This window comes from Heptranchias perlo, chromosome 20, assembly GCF_035084215.1.
Source record: "Heptranchias perlo isolate sHepPer1 chromosome 20, sHepPer1.hap1, whole genome shotgun sequence".
Taxonomy (NCBI): domain Eukaryota; kingdom Metazoa; phylum Chordata; class Chondrichthyes; order Hexanchiformes; family Hexanchidae; genus Heptranchias; species Heptranchias perlo.
The window spans coordinates 32172122-32189241 of NC_090344.1; the positions used below are offsets into that span (position 1 = coordinate 32172122).

Consider the following 17120-nt stretch of genomic DNA (forward strand, 5'->3'; position numbering starts at 1 on the left):
TGAGGGAGAGGGAGGGGGACGACGGCAGCAGAGTGAGCGAGAGGGAGGGGGAGGGGGAGGGGGACGACGGCAGCAGAGTGAGCGAGAGGGAGAGGGAGGGGGACGACGGCAGCAGAGTGAGCGAGAGGGAGGGGGAGGGGAGGGGGACGACGGCAGCAGAGTGAGCGAGAGGGAGAGGGAGGGGGACGACGGCAGCAGAGCGAGCGAGAGGGAGGGGGGAGGGGGACGATGGCAGCAGAGTGAGCGAGAGGGAGAGGGAGGGGGACGACGGCAGCAGAGTGAGCGAGAGGGAGAGGGAGGGGGAGGGGGACGACGGCAGCAGAGTGAGCGAGAGGGAGAGGGAGGGGGAGGGGGACGACGGCAGCAGAGTGAACGAGAGGGAGGGGGAGGGGGACGATGGCAGCAGAGTGAGCGAGAGGGAGGGGGAGGGGGACGACGGCAGCAGAGCGAGCGAGAGGGAGGGGGAGGGGGACGATGGCAGCAGAGTGAGCGAGAGGGAGGGGGAGGGGGACGATGGCAGCAGAGTGAGCGAGAGGGAGGGGGAGGGGGACGACGGCAGCAGAGTGAACGAGAGGGAGAGGGAGGGGGAGGGGGACGACGGCAGCAGAGCGAGCGAGAGGGAGGGGGAGGGGGAGGGGGACGATGGCAGCAGAGTGAGCGAGAGGGAGGGGGAGGGGGACGATGGCAGCAGAGCGAGCGAGAGGGAGGGAGGGGGACGATGGCAGCAGAGTGAGCGAGAGGGAGGGGGAGGGGGACGACGGCAGCAGAGCGAGCGAGAGGGAGGGGAGGGGGACGATGGCAGCAGAGTGAGCGAGAGGGAGGGGGAGGGGGACGACGGCAGCAGAGCGAGCGAGAGGGAGGGGGAGGGGAGGGGGACGATGGCAGCAGAGTGAGCGAGAGGGAGGGGGAGGGGGACGACGGCAGCAGAGCGAGCGAGAGGGAGAGGGAGGGGGACGATGGCAGCAGAGTGAACGAGAGGGAGAGGGAGGGGGACGATGGCAGCAGAGTGAGCGAGAGGGAGGGGGAGGGGGACGACGGCAGCAGAGTGAGCGAGAGGGAGAGGGGAGGGGGACGACGGCAGCAGAGCGAGCGAGAGGGAGGGGGAGGGGGACGACGGCAGCAGAGCGAGCGAGAGGGAGGGGGAGGGGGAGGGGGACGATGGCAGCAGAGTGAGCGAGAGGGAGAGGGAGGGGGAGGGGGACGACGGCAGCAGAGCGAGCGAGAGGGAGAGGGAGGGGGACGATGGCAGCAGAGCGAGCGAGAGGGAGAGGGAGGGGGAGGGGACGACGGCAGCAGAGCGAGCGAGAGGGAGAGGGAGGGGGACGATGGCAGCAGAGCGAGCGAGAGGGAGGGGGAGGGGGAGGGGGACGACGGCAGCAGAGTGAGTGAGAGGGAGAGGGAGGGGGACGACGGCAGCAGAGTGAGTGAGAGGGAGAGGGAGGGGGAGGGGGACGACGGCAGCAGAGCGAGCGAGAGGGAGGGGGAGGGGGACGATGGCATCAGAGTGAACGAGAGGGAGAGGGAGGGGGAGGGGGACGACGGCAGCAGAGTGAGTGAGAGGGAGAGGGAGGGGGACGACGGCAGCAGAGTGAGTGAGAGGGAGAGGGAGGGGGACGACGGCAGCAGAGTGAGCGAGAGGGAGAGGGAGGGGGACGACGGCAGCAGAGCGAGCGAGAGGGAGGGGAGGGGGACGATGGCAGCAGAGTGAGCGAGAGGGAGGGGGAGGGGGACGATGGCAGCAGAGTGAGCGAGAGGGAGAGGGAGGGGGACGACGGCAGCAGAGTGAGCGAGAGGGAGAGGGAGAGGGACGACGGCAGCAGAGTGAGCGAGAGGGAGAGGGAGAGGGAGGGGGACGACGGCAGCAGAGTGAGCGAGAGGGAGAGGGAGGGGGACGACGGCAGCAGAGTGAGCGAGAGGGAGGGGGAGAGGGACGACGGCAGCAGAGTGAGCGAGAGGGAGAGGGAGGGGGACGATGGCAGCAGAGTGAGCGAGAGGGAGAGGGAGGGGGACGACGGCAGCAGAGTGAGCGAGAGGGAGAGGGAGGGGGACGACGGCAGCAGAGTGAGCGAGAGGGAGAGGGAGAGGGACGACGGCAGCAGAGTGAGCGAGAGGGAGAGGGAGGGGGACGACGGCAGCAGAGTGAGCGAGAGGGAGAGGGAGAGGGACGACGGCAGCAGAGTGAGCGAGAGGGAGAGGGAGGGGGACGACGGCAGCAGAGTGAGCGAGAGGGAGAGGGAGAGGGACGACGGCAGCAGAGTGAGCGAGAGGGAGAGGGAGGGGGACGACGGCAGCAGAGCGAGCGAGAGGGAGAGGGAGGGGGACGACGGCAGCAGAGTGAGCGAGAGGGAGAGGGAGAGGGACGACGGCAGCAGAGTGAGCGAGAGGGAGAGGGAGGGGGACGACGGCAGCAGAGTGAGCGAGAGGGAGAGGGAGGGGGACGACGGCAGCAGAGTGAGCGAGAGGGAGAGGGAGGGGGACGACGGCAGCAGAGTGAGCGAGAGGGAGAGGGAGGGGGACGACGGCAGCAGAAGTGAGCGAGGGGGAGGGGGACGACGGCAGCAGAGTGAGCGAGAGGGAGAGGGAGGGGGACGATGGCAGCAGAGTGAGCGAGGGGGAGGGGGACGACGGCAGCAGAGCGAACGAGAGGGAGAGGGAGGGGGACGACGGCAGCAGAGCGAACGAGAGGGAGAGGGAGGGGGACGATGGCAGCAGAGTGAGCGAGGGGGAGGGGACGATGGCAGCAGAGTGAGCGAGAGGGAGGGGGAGGGGGACGACGGCAGCAGAGTGAGCGAGAGGGAGGGGGAGAGGGACGACGGCAGCAGAGTGAGCGAGAGGGAGAGGGAGGGGGAGGGGGACGACGGCAGCAGAGTGAGCGAGAGGGAGGGGGAGGGGGACGACGGCAGCAGAGTGAGCGAGAGGGAGAGGGAGGGGGAGGGGGACGACGGCAGCAGAGCGAGCGAGAGGGAGAGGGAGGGGGACGACGGCAGCAGAGCGAGCGAGAGGGAGGGGGAGGGGGACGACGGCAGCAGAGCGAGCGAGAGGGAGGGGGAGGGGGACGACGGCAGCAGAGTGAGCGAGAGGGAGAGGGAGGGGGACGATGGCAGCAGAGCGAGCGAGAGGGAGGGGGAGGGGGACGACGGCAGCAGAGCGAGCGAGAGGGAGGGGGAGGGGGACGACGGCAGCAGAGCGAGCGAGAGGGAGGGGGAGGGGGACGACGGCAGCAGAGCGAGCGAGAGGGAGGGGAGGGGGACGACGGCAGCAGAGCGAGCGAGAGGGAGAGGGAGGGGGACGACGGCAGCAGAGCGAGCGAGAGGGAGAGGGAGGGGGACGACGGCAGCAGAGCGAGAGGGAGGGGGAGGGGACGACGGCAGCAGAGCGAGCGAGAGGGAGAGGGAGGGGGACGACGGCAGCAGAGCGAGAGGGAGGGGGAGGGGGACGATGGCAGCAGAGTGAACGAGAGGGAGAGGGAGGGGGACGATGGCAGCAGAGCGAGCGAGAGGGAGGGGGAGGGGGACGACGGCAGCAGAGTGAGCGAGAGGGAGAGGGAGGGGGACGACGGCAGCAGAGCGAGCGAGAGGGAGGGGGGAGGGGGAGGGGGACGATGGCAGCAGAGTGAGCGAGAGGGAGAGGGAGGGGGAGGGGACGATGGCAGCAGAGTGAGCGAGAGGGAGAGGGAGGGGGACGATGGCAGCAGAGTGAGCGAGAGGGAGAGGGAGGGGGAGGGGGACGATGGCAGCAGAGTGAGCGAGAGGGAGAGGGAGGGGGACGATGGCAGCAGAGTGAGCGAGAGGGAGAGGGAGGGGGACGATGGCAGCAGAGTGAGCGAGAGGGAGGGGGAGGGGGAGGGGGACGATGGCAGCAGAGCGAGCGAGAGGGAGGGGGAGGGGGACGACGGCAGCAGAGTGAGCGAGAGGGAGAGGGAGGGGGACGATGGCAGCAGAGTGAGCGAGAGGGAGGGGGAGGGGAGGGGGACGATGGCAGCAGAGTGAGCGAGAGGGAGGGGGAGGGGGACGACGGCAGCAGAGCGAGCGAGAGGGAGAGGGAGGGGGACGACGGCAGCAGAGTGAGCGAGAGGGAGGGCGAGGGGACGACGGCAGCAGAGTGAGCGAGAGGGAGAGGGAGGGGGACGATGGCAGCAGAGTGAGCGAGAGGGAGGGGGAGGGGGACGACGGCAGCAGAGCGAGCGAGAGGGAGGGGGAGGGGGACGACGGCAGCAGAGCGAGCGAGATGGAGGGGGAGGGGGACGACGGCAGCAGAGCGAGCGAGAGGGAGGGGGACGACGGCAGCAGAGCGAGCGAGAGGGAGAGGGAGGGGGACGACGGCAGCAGAGCGAGCGAGAGGGAGGGGGAGGGGGACGATGGCAGCAGAGCGAGCGAGAGGGAGAGGGAGGGGGACGACGGCAGCAGAGCGAGCGAGAGGGAGAGGGAGGGGGGACGATGGCAGCAGAGCGAGCGAGAGGGAGGGGGAGGGGGACGACGGCAGCAGAGCGAGCGAGAGGGAGAGGGAGGGGGACGATGGCAGCAGAGCGAGCGAGAGGGAGGGGGAGGGGGACGACGGCAGCAGAGCGAGCGAGAGGGAGAGGGAGGGGGACGATGGCAGCAGAGCGAGCGAGAGGGAGAGGGAGGGGGACGACGGCAGCAGAGCGAGCGAGAGGGAGGGGACGATGGCAGCAGAGCGAGCGAGAGGGAGAGGGAGGGGGACGATGGCAGCAGAGCGAGCGAGAGGGAGGGGGAGGGGGACGATGGCAGCAGAGCGAGCGAGAGGGAGGGGGATGGGGACGACGGCAGCAGTGGGCCATTATCACGAACATAAATCTGTGGATTTAAAATATGAAGGCAAAAGAGCAGGAAAATGGAACAATGTAAAACCAGTGCCCAAGAAATGCCGAGTGGGTCGTCCTGGGCTGCACTTCACTTACCTCAAGGATCTTTGCTCGGATGGCCCCGATCATGTGCTCCAGACACTGCGACACACTCACTCCTGAGCCCCCGTTTACAATGTGCATGGTGACAGGGATAACCTGCAAGCCAAGATGCTCCAATGAAACCTCAGTGAACACCCAGCACAGCCAGTGCACTGGCTGCTAGTTTAACAGTCGGCGCACCAGAGTTCGAATATGTTCTCCTTCAACCCCCGCCCGGTGCTTTTTGCTCGTCTGCATCGGCCAGCAATCACCCACTTCCAACATCCAGCCTCGGGGCTGTCTGCAAGGCACAAGACAGGAGACTCGAGCTCTCGATGGTCTCCTGCTTCTTATTTTTTTTCAAGCCCACACAGCGAGTCAGGGACAAGCCCCCCCAATCGCCCGTGGCGACAGCTCCCCCCACCCCCATGGCAGACTCTCTTTCTCTCTGCACACCACCCCCACCCTCAGGGCAACAGCTCCCCACAACATGCAACAGACCCCACTCCCCCCCCACCACACTGCAGCGGCAGACCCCATCCCGCAGGGTGACCGTCCCCCCATGGTTACAGCTGCCCATGGCGACGGGCAGAGACACGGGAGGCAGTAGTTAACTCATTAACGTGCCCATATCTCAAGCTGCGATGGTTACCGTGCTGACCTCGACTCCCAGTGTCGCATTATTTCCTTCCCCTTTTATCCGCCGGTGAAGTAACACCACGCAGAACAGAGTCATGACAACAAGACCAACCTTTCCCAAACAAGACAGCTGGGACAGCCAGAACCGATTCCGTCGAGACGCAGACGCCATGTTATTCGTGGGCCCGCTGGGAGTGACGAGCAAGAGCGGAGAACCTGGGATCTTACTCTGCAGGAGAAAGGGGCAGAATTAAAAGGGGCCGAGTGGAACATTCTGTCCGTTACGTCCAGTGGCTTCAGTGCTACGGTGTTAGTAAAATGAACCAGCTGCACCCAGTGACTCCAGCCCCTCCGACGGGACAAAACAGGAACTTAACTGCAAATTCAGTTCGTTAACTTAGCGGAGGAGGAGGCCATTTGGCCCGTTGTTCTTGTGCTTTTCATCTGAAGCTGTCTGCTCTCATTTTCCCGCCTTTCCCCTGCGTCCTTGTTATATCCTTCTCCAATTCCCTTTGAACTGATGTCGCAGTCCTGCCTCAATAGCCCCACCCCCCCACTCGTGGTCAAGCATTCCCTGTTCCAATACCCCGCTGTGTGAAAACATTGACACACCTACAAAAATGAAGGACAGGGAAAGGCCAGCTGATCCGTCGAGCCTGTCCCACACCGTCATGGTGTAATCTCTGCACACGATCACTCCCACCAACGCCCATCTCCTGGGAGAGGCAAAGTACCACAGGAAGTACCGCTGGGCAATTCCTCTCCATCGATCTCAGTCTTGAAAGCTCCAATTCAGCATCCGCAGCCTTTTGGGGGAAGAGAGTTCCAGATTTCCACTCCCCTTTGTGTGAAGAAGTGCTTCCTGACTTCACCCCTGAACGGCCTGGCTCTAATTTTAAGGTTCTGCCCCCTTTGTTCTGGACTCCCCCCACCAGAGGAAATAGTTTCTCTCTATCGACCCAATCGAATGCTTTCAGCATTTTAAATAGCTCGATTAGATCACCCCTCAATCGTCTAAACTCACTGCAATACAAGTCAAGTTTATTAAAACGGCCAGGCTAAAGAGTTTCTCCAAGGAAGTTTGTCCTGTTGCAACTGCAGCGTCAACTGGGATTGGTCTGTCCCCCACCCGACTGCTGACTATCTTCATCCAAACACTATCCTGGATGAGTGCAGCTCCAACAACACTCAAGAAGCTCGACACCATCCAGGACAAAGCAGCCCGCTCGATCGGCACCCCATCCACCACCTTAAACATCCACTCCCTTCACCACCGGCGCACCGTGGCTGCAGTGTGTACCGTCCACAGGATGCACTGCAGCAACTCGCCAAGGCTTCTTCAACAGCACCTCCCAAACCCGCGACCTCTACCACCTAGAAGGACGAGGGCGGCAGGTGAGGGAACAACACCACCTGCACGTTCCCCTCCAAGTCACACACCATCCCGACTTGGACATAAATCGGCCGTTCCTTCATCGTCGCTGGGTCAAAATCCCGGAACTCCCTTCCGAACAGCACTGTGGGAGAACCGTCACCACACGGACTGCAGCGGTTCAAGAAGGCGGCTCACCACCACCTTCTCAAGGGCAATTAGGGATGGGCAATAAATGCCGGCCTCGCCAGCGATGCCCACATCCCAAGGATGAAAGAGAAACTTGCTGATCCCTGCGCTCCCTCTATTCGTTGCTGCAGAGCTGTACAGAACAACACCTGCACCCGAAACACATCAGATACCAGCGCTCCGTGCACTGTCTACGTCAATGCAACACACATGGTTCACAATGGGCGTAGCCCCCATCGGCACCCTCCCTCCCCCCCCCCCCCCCCCACCTCAGGCCTGTGCGTGCAGCGGAGGATTTGGTAGCCAGGATAAATTACTCACGGGTTTGTTGTGAGACAGCACTCCCACCGCAGGGTCCCACGGCCGTTTCAACAGCAAAGACAGGGCTTCAGCCCCAGCGGCTCCTGACTTCACGGTCGACGAGATGATCATTTTATCGATCAGAGTCGGGACCTGTCGGGAGACGTGCACAAAGAGGAGCGGGGAAGTGAGGGCGGCAGGTGAGTCCAAACTTAAGATACGTCGACAGGTTCAAAGTACAGTCAGGGAGCTCGGGGACAGCTCAACAATGTGGAATACCGCGTGGCCAGTGTATTGCAGTGAGGATGGGAGAAATGCTAAGTGCGTGGTGTGGGGAGCAGGGTTTTAAGGTTAATGGGGACAAGGTAGCCTGCATTAATTAGGCGTGCGGCACATCAACATTGAGGGTTGGGGATACCGATAGAAAGTTTAGGTAGATTAGACGCAGAGGGGTTGGAGCTAGAATGATAGGGGGCAGGCAAAGGGTAGTGACGCTGTACAAGATTGAGAGACAGGGCGTTTCGGATGGGAGGCAACTGCCCATGATTGACACAATCTCTTGTGCCAACGTGCTGGCCTGTCACTAACTGAACTCGTGCGGGATCAATGTACCCGGAGGCGGAACTTTTATTACAGGCTCGGTTTAACTGCTCGCCTAAAGGACGGTACCTCTGACAGTGCAGCACTCCTCTCCGTACTGCACTGGGAGCATCAGCCTGGAGCGTGGGTCTCAAGTCTCTGGAGTGGGGGGTTTTAAGCCCCACGACCTTCAACTGCTTTTTGCGATTGGGACTTTGAATAACGTGCTGGTGTCGGCCGTGGCTCAGCGGGCAGCACTCGCGCCTCTGAGTCAGAAGGTCGCGGGTTCGAGCCCCGCTCCAGAGACTTGACCACATAATCCAGGGCCGACACTCCCACTGCAGTACTGAGGGAGTGCTGCCCTGTCGGAGGTGCCGTCTTTCGGATGAGACGTTAAACCGAGGCCTCGTCTGCTCTCTCAGGTGGACGTCAAAGATCCCACGGCCGCTATTGGAAGAAGAGCAGGGGGGAGTTCTCCCCGGTGTCCTGGCCAACATTTATCCCTTAACCAACATCGCTAAAATACAGATTATCGGGCCATTTATCGCACTGCTGGTGTGGGAGCTTGCCGTGAGAAATTTGTCTGCCGCGTTTCCTACAGTGACTGCATTTCAAAAGTACTTCATTGGCTGCAAAGTGTTTTGGGCCGCCCTGATGTCGTGAGAGGCGCTGTAAACGGGAGTCTCTTTCTCTCCAGAAGCGAAGCGCGGTGGAATCCCCGAGCATTAAGTGTCGCACCTCCACCGTACCTTGCACTTGAGGGTCTGAAGCACGTCCAAGTAGGCCGCCAGCATGGGCAGGCTCAGTGTTTCCACCAGCGTCGTGTGCAGCCACTGCGTCAGCTTGGTGTCCCAGTTCAGGCTGGCGAGGGCCTGGCGGATCCTCCGAGCGCACTTGTCCACCGCGATTCTCCGCAGCACCGGCTCGTTGCTGGCCTGAGGGAAAGAGCGCTCGTTTCACAGCGTGCCGATCGAGGGCCTCACGTCATCGCCGGGAACGACTGTCGGATCGCCCTGCGTTTCTATCGCACACCTTTCCCCCCCCCCCCCCGAGCGAGCCCGGGAAAAGTCAGCAGCTCTCCCATGCCTCTTCGCGCGCGAGTCTGGGGGGGGGGGGGGGGGGGCAGCCGGTCCGCTATTCGACTACAGAGGCATCACCGCTCAGCACCACACTGTCCCCATTCGATTTCCAGCAGGGCAACAGGATCGTGAGCAGGAGCAGGAGCAGGAGGCCCTGCCCTCCCCTCCCCAGCTCCAGGGCGCTGAGGCTAATCCAGGGCGGAGCCTGGGAAAAGTCAGCGGCTCTCCAACGCCTCACCTGCCCGCCCGTTCCTCACGTGCGAGTCTGGATGGCGTGCGGCCAGATATTCGACCACATGGGGCATCGTGGCTCAGCAGGCTCCTGTCCCCAGTTTGACGTCGACAAACATTCGAATGCCAGCATGGTTACTGCATAGTCATCAGGAGCAGGGAACTCTGCCAAGCCCCCACCCTCCCCCCACTCCCCCTCCCCTCCACAAGGGCACTGTTAATCTCAAGTGAGCCTGGAAAAAGCCAGCAACTCTCCAGTGCCTCATCCACCAGCTCTTCACGCGCGAGTCTGGGTGGCGAGCAGTCAGCTATTTGACTATATGCGGCATCGCGGCTCAGCACGATCCTGTCCCCATTCGATTTCCAGCAGGTTAACGGAGAGTGAACAGGAACCGTGGTGAACGGTTGTTTTTCGGACTGGAGGGAGGTTACAGTGGTGTTCCCCAGGGGTCGGTACTAGGAGCACTGCTTTTCTTGATATATATTAATGACTTGGACTTGGGTGTTCAGGGCACAAATTCCAAATTTGCAGATGACACAAAACTTGGAAGTGTAGTGAACAGTGAGGAGGATAGTGATAGACTTCAAGAGGACACAGACAGGCTGGTGGAATGGGCGGGCACATGGCAGATGAAATTTAACACAGAGAAATGCGAAGTGATGCATTTCGGTAGGAAGAACGAGGAGAGGCGATATAAACTAGAGGGTACAACTCTAAAAGGGGTACAGGAACAGAGAGATCTGGGGGTATATGTACACAAATCGTTGAAGGTGGCAGGGCAGGTTGAGAAATTGGTTAAAAAAGCATACGGGATCCTGGGCTTTATAAATAGGGGCGAGAGTTACAGCTCCGACCGCCAAACGTTCTGCGAGGCTCCAATTTCACGGTGCCGCCGGGGATCGGCCCAGCAAACCGGTCGCCTTGCGGCACTCACCCTCTCGTTCGCCAGTCTCGCCAGCCGGTCCGACTGCAAGGCCTTCACGATCTTGTTGAACAGTTTGTTCTGTGCTGCCGTCCACCCCAACCTGGAGAGGAGAGAACAACAACTCGCATTTATATAGCGCCTTTAACGGAGCGAAACGTCCCAAAGGCGCTTCACAGGAACGTTTCCAGACAAAACGTGACACCGAGCCACATAAGGAGGATAATAGGACAGGTGAGGAGGTGAGTTTTAAAGTGCATCTTAAAGGAGGAGAGAGAGGCGGAGCGGTTTAGGGAGGGATTCCCAGAGCTTAGGGCCGAGGCAGCTGAAGGCACGGCCGCCAATGGCAGAGCGAAGGAAATGGCGGTTGTGCAAGAGGCCAGACCTCGGAGGGGTTGTAGGGCTGGAGGAGGTTACAGAGATAGGAGGGGGAGAGGCCATGGAGGGATTTGAACACGAGGATGAGAATTTTAAAATCGAGGCGTTGTCAACCAATGTAAGTCAACGAGCACAGGGGGTGATGAAGTGAACGGGACTTGGTGCGAGTTAGGATACGGGGCAGCAGAGTTTTGGATGAGCTCAAGACTACAGAGGGTAACAAGATGGGAGGCCGGACAGGAGAGCATTGGAATAGTGGAGTCTGGAGGTTACAAAGGCATGGATGAGGGTTTCAACAGCAAATGAGCTGAATCAGAGGCGGAGACAGACGATATTAGAGAGGTGGAATATGATATGTATCTAACAAAACAAAGGAGATAGGTTAAGTATGGATGAGACTGGGGGGGGATGGGGTGGGTACGGATCAGACTGGGGGGGACGGGGTCTGTGCGGATCAGACTGGGGGGGACGGGGTCTGTGCGGATCAGACTGGGGGGGGGCGGGGTCTGTGCGGATCAGACTGGGGGGGACGGGGTCTGTGCGGATCAGACTGGGGGGGGCGGGGTCTGTGTGGATCAGACTGGGGGGGGCGGGGGTCTGTGCGGATCAGACTGGGGGGGACGGGGTCTGTGCGGATCAGACTGGGGGGGACGGGGTCTGTGCGGATCAGACTGGGGGGGACGGGGTCTGTGCGGATCAGACTGGGGGGGACGGGGTCTGTGCGGATCAGACTGGGGGGGACGGGGTCTGTGCGGATCAGACTGGGGGGGACGGGGTCTGTGCGGATCAGACTGGGGGGACGGGGTCTGTGCGGATCAGACTGGGGGGACGGGGTCTGTGCGGATCAGACTGGGGGGGACGGGGTCTGTGCGGATCAGACTGGGGGGGGACGGGGTCTGTGCGGATCAGACTGGGGGGACGGGGTCTGTGCGGATCAGACTGGGGGGGACGGGGTCTGTGCGGATCAGACTGGGGGGGACGGGGTCTGTGCGGATCAGACTGGGGGCGGTGGGGTCTGTGCGGATCAGACTGGGGGGGGCGGGGTCTGTGCGGATCAGACTGGGGGGGTGGGGTCTGTGCGGATCAGACTGGGGGGGGACGGGGTCTGTGTGGATCAGACTGGGGGGGGACGGGGTCTGTGCGGATCAGACTGGGGGCGGTGGGATCTGTGTGGATCAGACTGGGGGGGGCGGGGTCTGTGTGGATCAGACTGGGGGGGGCGGGGTCTGTGCGGATCAGACTGGGGGGGGCGGGGTCTGTGCGGATCAGACTGGGGGGGGCGGGGTCTGTGCGGATCAGACTGGGGGGGGCGGGGTCTGTGCGGATCAGACTGGGGGGGGTGGGGTCTGTGCGGATCAGACTGGGGGGGGTGGGGTCTGTGCGGATCAGACTGGGGGGGGTGGGGTCTGTCTGGATCAGACAGGGGGAGACGGGGTCTGTGCGGATCAGACTGGGGGGGACGGGGTCTGTGCGGATCAGACTGGGGGGGACGGGGTCTGTGCGGATCAGACTGGGGGGGACGGGGTCTGTGCGGATCAGACTGGGGGGGGTGGGGTCTGTGCGGATCAGACTGGGGGGGGCGGGGTCTGTGCGGATCAGACTGGGGGGGGCGGGGTCTGTGCGGATCAGACTGGGGGGGGCGGGGTCTGTGCGGATCAGACTGGGGGGGTGGGGTCTGTGCGGATCAGACTGGGGGGGGGACGGGGTCTGTGCGGATCAGACTGGGGGGGGACGGGGTCTGTGCGGATCAGGACTGGGGGCGGTGGGATCTGTGCGGATCAGACTGGGGGGGGGCGGGGTCTCTGCGGATCAGACTGGGGGGGGCGGGGTCTGTGCGGATCAGACTGGGGGCGGTGGGGTCTGTGTGGATCAGACTGGGGGGGGGGTGGGGTCTGTGCGGATCAGACTGGGGGGGGGGTGGGGTCTGTGCGGATCAGACTGGGGGGGGTGGGGTCTGTCTGGATCAGACTGGGGGGGGTGGGGTCTGTCTGGATCAGACAGGGGGAGACGGGGTCTGTGCGGATCAGACTGGGGGGACGGGGTCTGTGCGGATCAGACTGGGGGGGACGGGGTCTGTGCGGATCAGACTGGGGGAGACGGGGTCTGTGCGGATCAGACTGGGGGGGACGGGGTCTGTGCGGATCAGACTGGGGGGGGACGGGGTCTGTGCGGATCAGACTGGGGGGGACGGGGTCTGTGCGGATCAGACTGGGGGGGACGGGGTCTGTGCGGATCAGACTGGGGGGGACGGGGTCTGTGCGGATCAGACTGGGGGGGACGGGGTCTGTGCGGATCAGACTGGGGGGGAACGGGGTCTGTGCGGATCAGACTGGGGGGGGACGGGGTCTGTGCGGATCAGACTGGGGGGGGGTGGGGTCTGTGCGGATCAGACTGGGGGGGACGGGGTCTGTGCGGATCAGACTGGGGGGGACGGGGTCTGTGCGGATCAGACTGGGGGGGACGGGGTCTGTGCGGATCAGACTGGGGGGGACGGGGTCTGTGCGGATCAGACTGGGGGGGACGGGGTCTGTGCGGATCAGACTGGGGGGGACGGGGTCTGTGCGGATCAGACTGGGGGGGGACGGGGTCTGTGCGGATCAGACTGGGGGGGACGGGGTCTGTGCGGATCAGACTGGGGGGGACGGGGTCTGTGCGGATCAGACTGGGGGGGACGGGGTCTGTGCGGATCAGACTGGGGGGGACGGGGTCTGTGCGGATCAGACTGGGGGGGGTGGGGTCTGTGCGGATCAGACTGGGGGGGTGGGGTCTGTGCGGATCAGACTGGGGGGGATGGGGTCTGTGCGGATCAGACTGGGGGGGACGGGGTCTGTGCGGATCAGACTGGGGGGGACGGGGGTCTGTGCGGATCAGACTGGGGGAGACGGGGTCTGTGCGGATCAGACTGGGGGGGACGGGGTCTGTGTGGATCAGACTGGGGGGGACGGGGGTCTGTGTGGATCAGACTGGGGGGGACGGGGTCTGTGTGGATCAGACTGGGGGGGACGGGGTCTGTGTGGATCAGACTGGGGGATGGGGGATGTGGTAGGCGCTGCGGCCCATTCTAACAGCAAAAACGACGAGACGCAGTGCACACTCGTGTTACGAGAGGTTCTGCCGAGATGCCACACAGACAATAAAAAGGCCTGATTGACGACACACTCTGGGATCCGATCCGATCGTTTTGAAACGCCACATCAGACCCGAGTGTGCAAGACAGTCTCAATGCACCCACACCGAGGGCTGTCGTGACGGGATCATCGTCTCTCGACACTGCTCGATCCCAGGAGTCATCGGTACCCACCGGTTGATGTGGTCCTCCCAGTCGTCGGGCGGCAGGGGGGCGTCGGTGTCTGTCCTGGCGAAGATGACATGGCGCTCGCACTCGTTCATCACACTCCGGGCCTTCTGGTTGTCGTACAGGGGGGTCGGTGTTGGGACCACCGACTCCACGTCGACCGTCACCTCACAATCGCTGCAAAACACAGCAGGCCAGGAGAGCATCCCATCATTAATCGCAGGCAACTGACCAATTGGGCAGCACTTCCAAAGAGCCGGCACAGGCACGACGGGCCAAATGGCCTTCCCCCTGTGCTGTCCCGTACTGTGATACCACTGTGCAGTAGGCGAGCACTGGGGTGGAAACTGAGCCACGTTCCCATGGAAGATTACACAGCCTTTCATCGTATTTACAGCACGGAAACAGGCCATTCGGCCCAACTGGTCTATGCTCCACACGAGCCTCCTCCCTCCCCTCTTCATCTCACCCTATCAGCATATCCTTCTATTCCTTTCTCCCTCGTGTGTTTATCCAGCTTCCCCTTAAATGTATCTCTGCTATTCGTCTCGACTACTCCTTGTGGGAGCGAGTTCCACATTCTCACCACTCTCTGGGGAAAGAAGTTTCTCCTGAATTCCCGATTGGGTTTATCAGTGACGATCTTATATTTATGGCCTCTAGTTCTGGTCTCCCCCACAAGTGGAAACATCTTCTCTACGTCTACCCTATCAAACCCTTTCATAATCTTTAAGATCTCTATCAGGCCGCCCCTCAGCCTTGTTTTTTTTTTAAAAAGTGAAAAGACCCCCAGCCTGTTCGACCTTTCCTGATAGTTACAACCTCTCAGTTCTGATATCGTCCGAGTAAATCTTTTTTGCACCTTCTCCAGTGCCTCCATATCCTTTTTATAATATGGAGACCAGAACTGTTCACAGTGACGGGGCGACGTGAAGGGGGGAGAGGGGGCGCGAAGGGGGGAGAGGGGGCGCGAAGGGGGGAGAGGGGGCGCGAAGGGGGGAGAGGGGGCGCGAAGGGGGGAGAGGGGGCGCGAAGGGGGGAGAGGGGGCGCGAAGGGGGGAGAGGGGGCGCGAAGGGGGGAGAGGGGGCGCGAAGGGGGGAGAGGGGGCGCGAAGGGGGGAGAGGGGGCGCGAAGGGGGGAGAGGGGGCGACGCGAAGGGGGGAGGGGGGGCGACGCGAAGGGGGGAGAGGGGGGGAGAGGGGGAGAGGGGGGGAGAGGGGGAGGGGGGGGGGAGGGGGGGGGGAGGGGGGGGAGAGGGGGGGGGGGGGGGGGAGGGAGGGAGGGGGGGGGAAGAGGGGGGTACAGTGGGTCTGCGCTGTTTGGCAGTCGATGCCCCCCCTTCCCACACCCTCTTGCCCCCAGGCCCTTCGGCCCCTCACCTGCTGCTGTCCTGGTGCCTCCGCGGGGTGACGAAGAGCAGGCGGGCCGGCCGTGAGCTGCTGGCCTCCGGGTGGGCGCTCCAGGGTTTGGCGTAGCTGTGGTCGAGGAAAACCAGGTCGAGCTCCCGCTCGTGGGCCGACAGCTGCAGCAGGAGGGAGGCGCCCATCCGCCGGGCCGAGCTCTGCAGGTCCCGCTCGCTGCCCCGGCAGCACATCGAGCCTGACCGGCGGGGCCTCCGCCTCCGTGAGGGGGAAGAGGAAGAGCCGCCGCCGCTGCTACACCGCCTCGGCTCCCGGGCTTCTCACTCACTCTGAGGCCGAGGCTTCAACTCAGGCCTCGGGGAGAGAAATAAAAACAGCGGCCGCTCCCCGACCTCCGCAAACAGCGCCGCCCGCGGCCGCTCCTCGACCTCCGCAAACAGCGCCGCCCGCGGCCGCTCCCCGAACAGCGGCCGCTCTCTGACCTCCGCAAACAGCGCCGCCCGCGGCCGCTCCCCGAACAGCGGCCGCTCCCCGACCTCCGCAAACAGCGCCGCCCGCGGCCGCTCCCCGACCTCCACAAACAGCGCCGCCCGCGGCCGCTCCTCGACCTCCGCAAACAGCGCCGCCCGCGGCCGCTCCCCGAACAGCGGCCGCTCTCTGACCTCCGCAAACAGCGCCGCCCGCGGCCGCTCCCCGAACAGCGGCCGCTCTCCGACCTCCGCAAACAGCGCCGCCCGCGGCCGCTCCCCGAACAGCGGCCGCTCCCCGACCTCCGCAAACAGCGCCGCCCGCGGCCGCTCCCCGAACAGCGGCCGCTCCCCGACCTCCGCAAACAGCGCCGCCCGCGGCCGCTCCCCGACCTCCACAAACAGCGCCGCCCGCGGCCGCTCCCCGAACAGCGGCCGCTCCCCGACCTCCGCAAACAGCGCCGCCCGCGGCCGCTCCCCGAACAGCGGCCGCTCCCCGACCTCCACAAACAGCGCCGCCCGCGGCCGCTCCCCGAACAGCGGCCGCTCCCCGACCTCCGCAAACAGCGCCGCCCGCGGCCGCTCCCCGAACAGCGGCCGCTCCCCGACCTCCACAAACAGCGCCGCCCGCGGCCGCTCCCCGAACAGCGGCCGCTCCCCGACCTCCACAAACAGCGCCGCCCGCGGCCGCTCCCCGAACAGCGCCGCCAGCGGCCCCTCTCCACAATCCCGATCCCTCCCTTTTTCCCCATACTTCCATCCCCTCCCTGCTGGTAAAAGATCCCACCTCCCCCCCTTCGAGGAAGAGCAGGGAAGTTCGCCCCAGTGTCCCGGCCAACGTTTGTCTCTCAACCGACGCCTCCAAACAGATTGTCCGGCCACTGCCGTTTGTGGGATCTTGCTGTGCATAAACTGACCGCTGTGTTTCCTACATCACGACAGTGACTGAACTTCGAAAGTACTCCAGCGGCCGTGAAGCGCTTCGGGCCGTCCCGAGGCCGTGAACGGCCTTTCCGCTCCTGCTCCCGAGTGAGTTGCTCTCGGTGAAGGTGGAGGAGGAGATGAGATTGCCACTCTTGGCGTCAGAGTGTGCAGGCTCGAGCGGGCAGCGTGAAGGACTGGAAATTCCTGGAAATCCATCGCACCGGGGTAAGTGCGGCGGAATGAACTTACCCCCGCTGAAACCGGAAATTTAAATCGTGTCAGGTGGACAAGGGGTGGGGGCGTGAGTGGGACCCTCTCTCACTCCATGGAGCCCTCCGTGCAGCGTTGGAAGGAGTTTGATGACCTCACTCGGACAGCAAAGGTAAGAGTGTTTTCAGGTGAATAAGAGGGCTCGTAACTGATTGACAGAGAAGCACACGGCTCTTCCCCAGAGCAAGTCAATCATTGCCTTTCAGGGA

At 63.5% G+C, this 17120-nt stretch overlaps 2 protein-coding genes across 2 annotated transcripts in view; both read right to left on the reverse strand.

The window, feature by feature from the left end:
- Positions 1 to 15667, reverse strand: part of LOC137335551 (KAT8 regulatory NSL complex subunit 3-like) — a 17171-nt gene extending 1504 nt beyond the window's left edge. The window contains exons 1-7 of the mRNA XM_068000868.1: positions 15269 to 15667; positions 13895 to 14065; positions 10228 to 10318; positions 8732 to 8917; positions 7425 to 7556; positions 5655 to 5771; positions 4919 to 5020 (exon numbers count right to left, since the gene is read on the reverse strand). Of these exons, the coding sequence (XP_067856969.1) occupies positions 4919 to 5020; positions 5655 to 5771; positions 7425 to 7556; positions 8732 to 8917; positions 10228 to 10318; positions 13895 to 14065; positions 15269 to 15483 (1014 nt within the window). The 5' untranslated portion in view covers positions 15484 to 15667. The remainder of the gene's footprint in view (positions 1 to 4918; positions 5021 to 5654; positions 5772 to 7424; positions 7557 to 8731; positions 8918 to 10227; positions 10319 to 13894; positions 14066 to 15268) is intronic.
- The window catches only part of LOC137335684 (cytochrome c oxidase subunit 5B, mitochondrial-like), a 115019-nt gene that overhangs the window by 1895 nt on the left and 96004 nt on the right, over positions 1 to 17120 (reverse strand). The gene's annotated exons all lie outside the window — the stretch shown is intronic.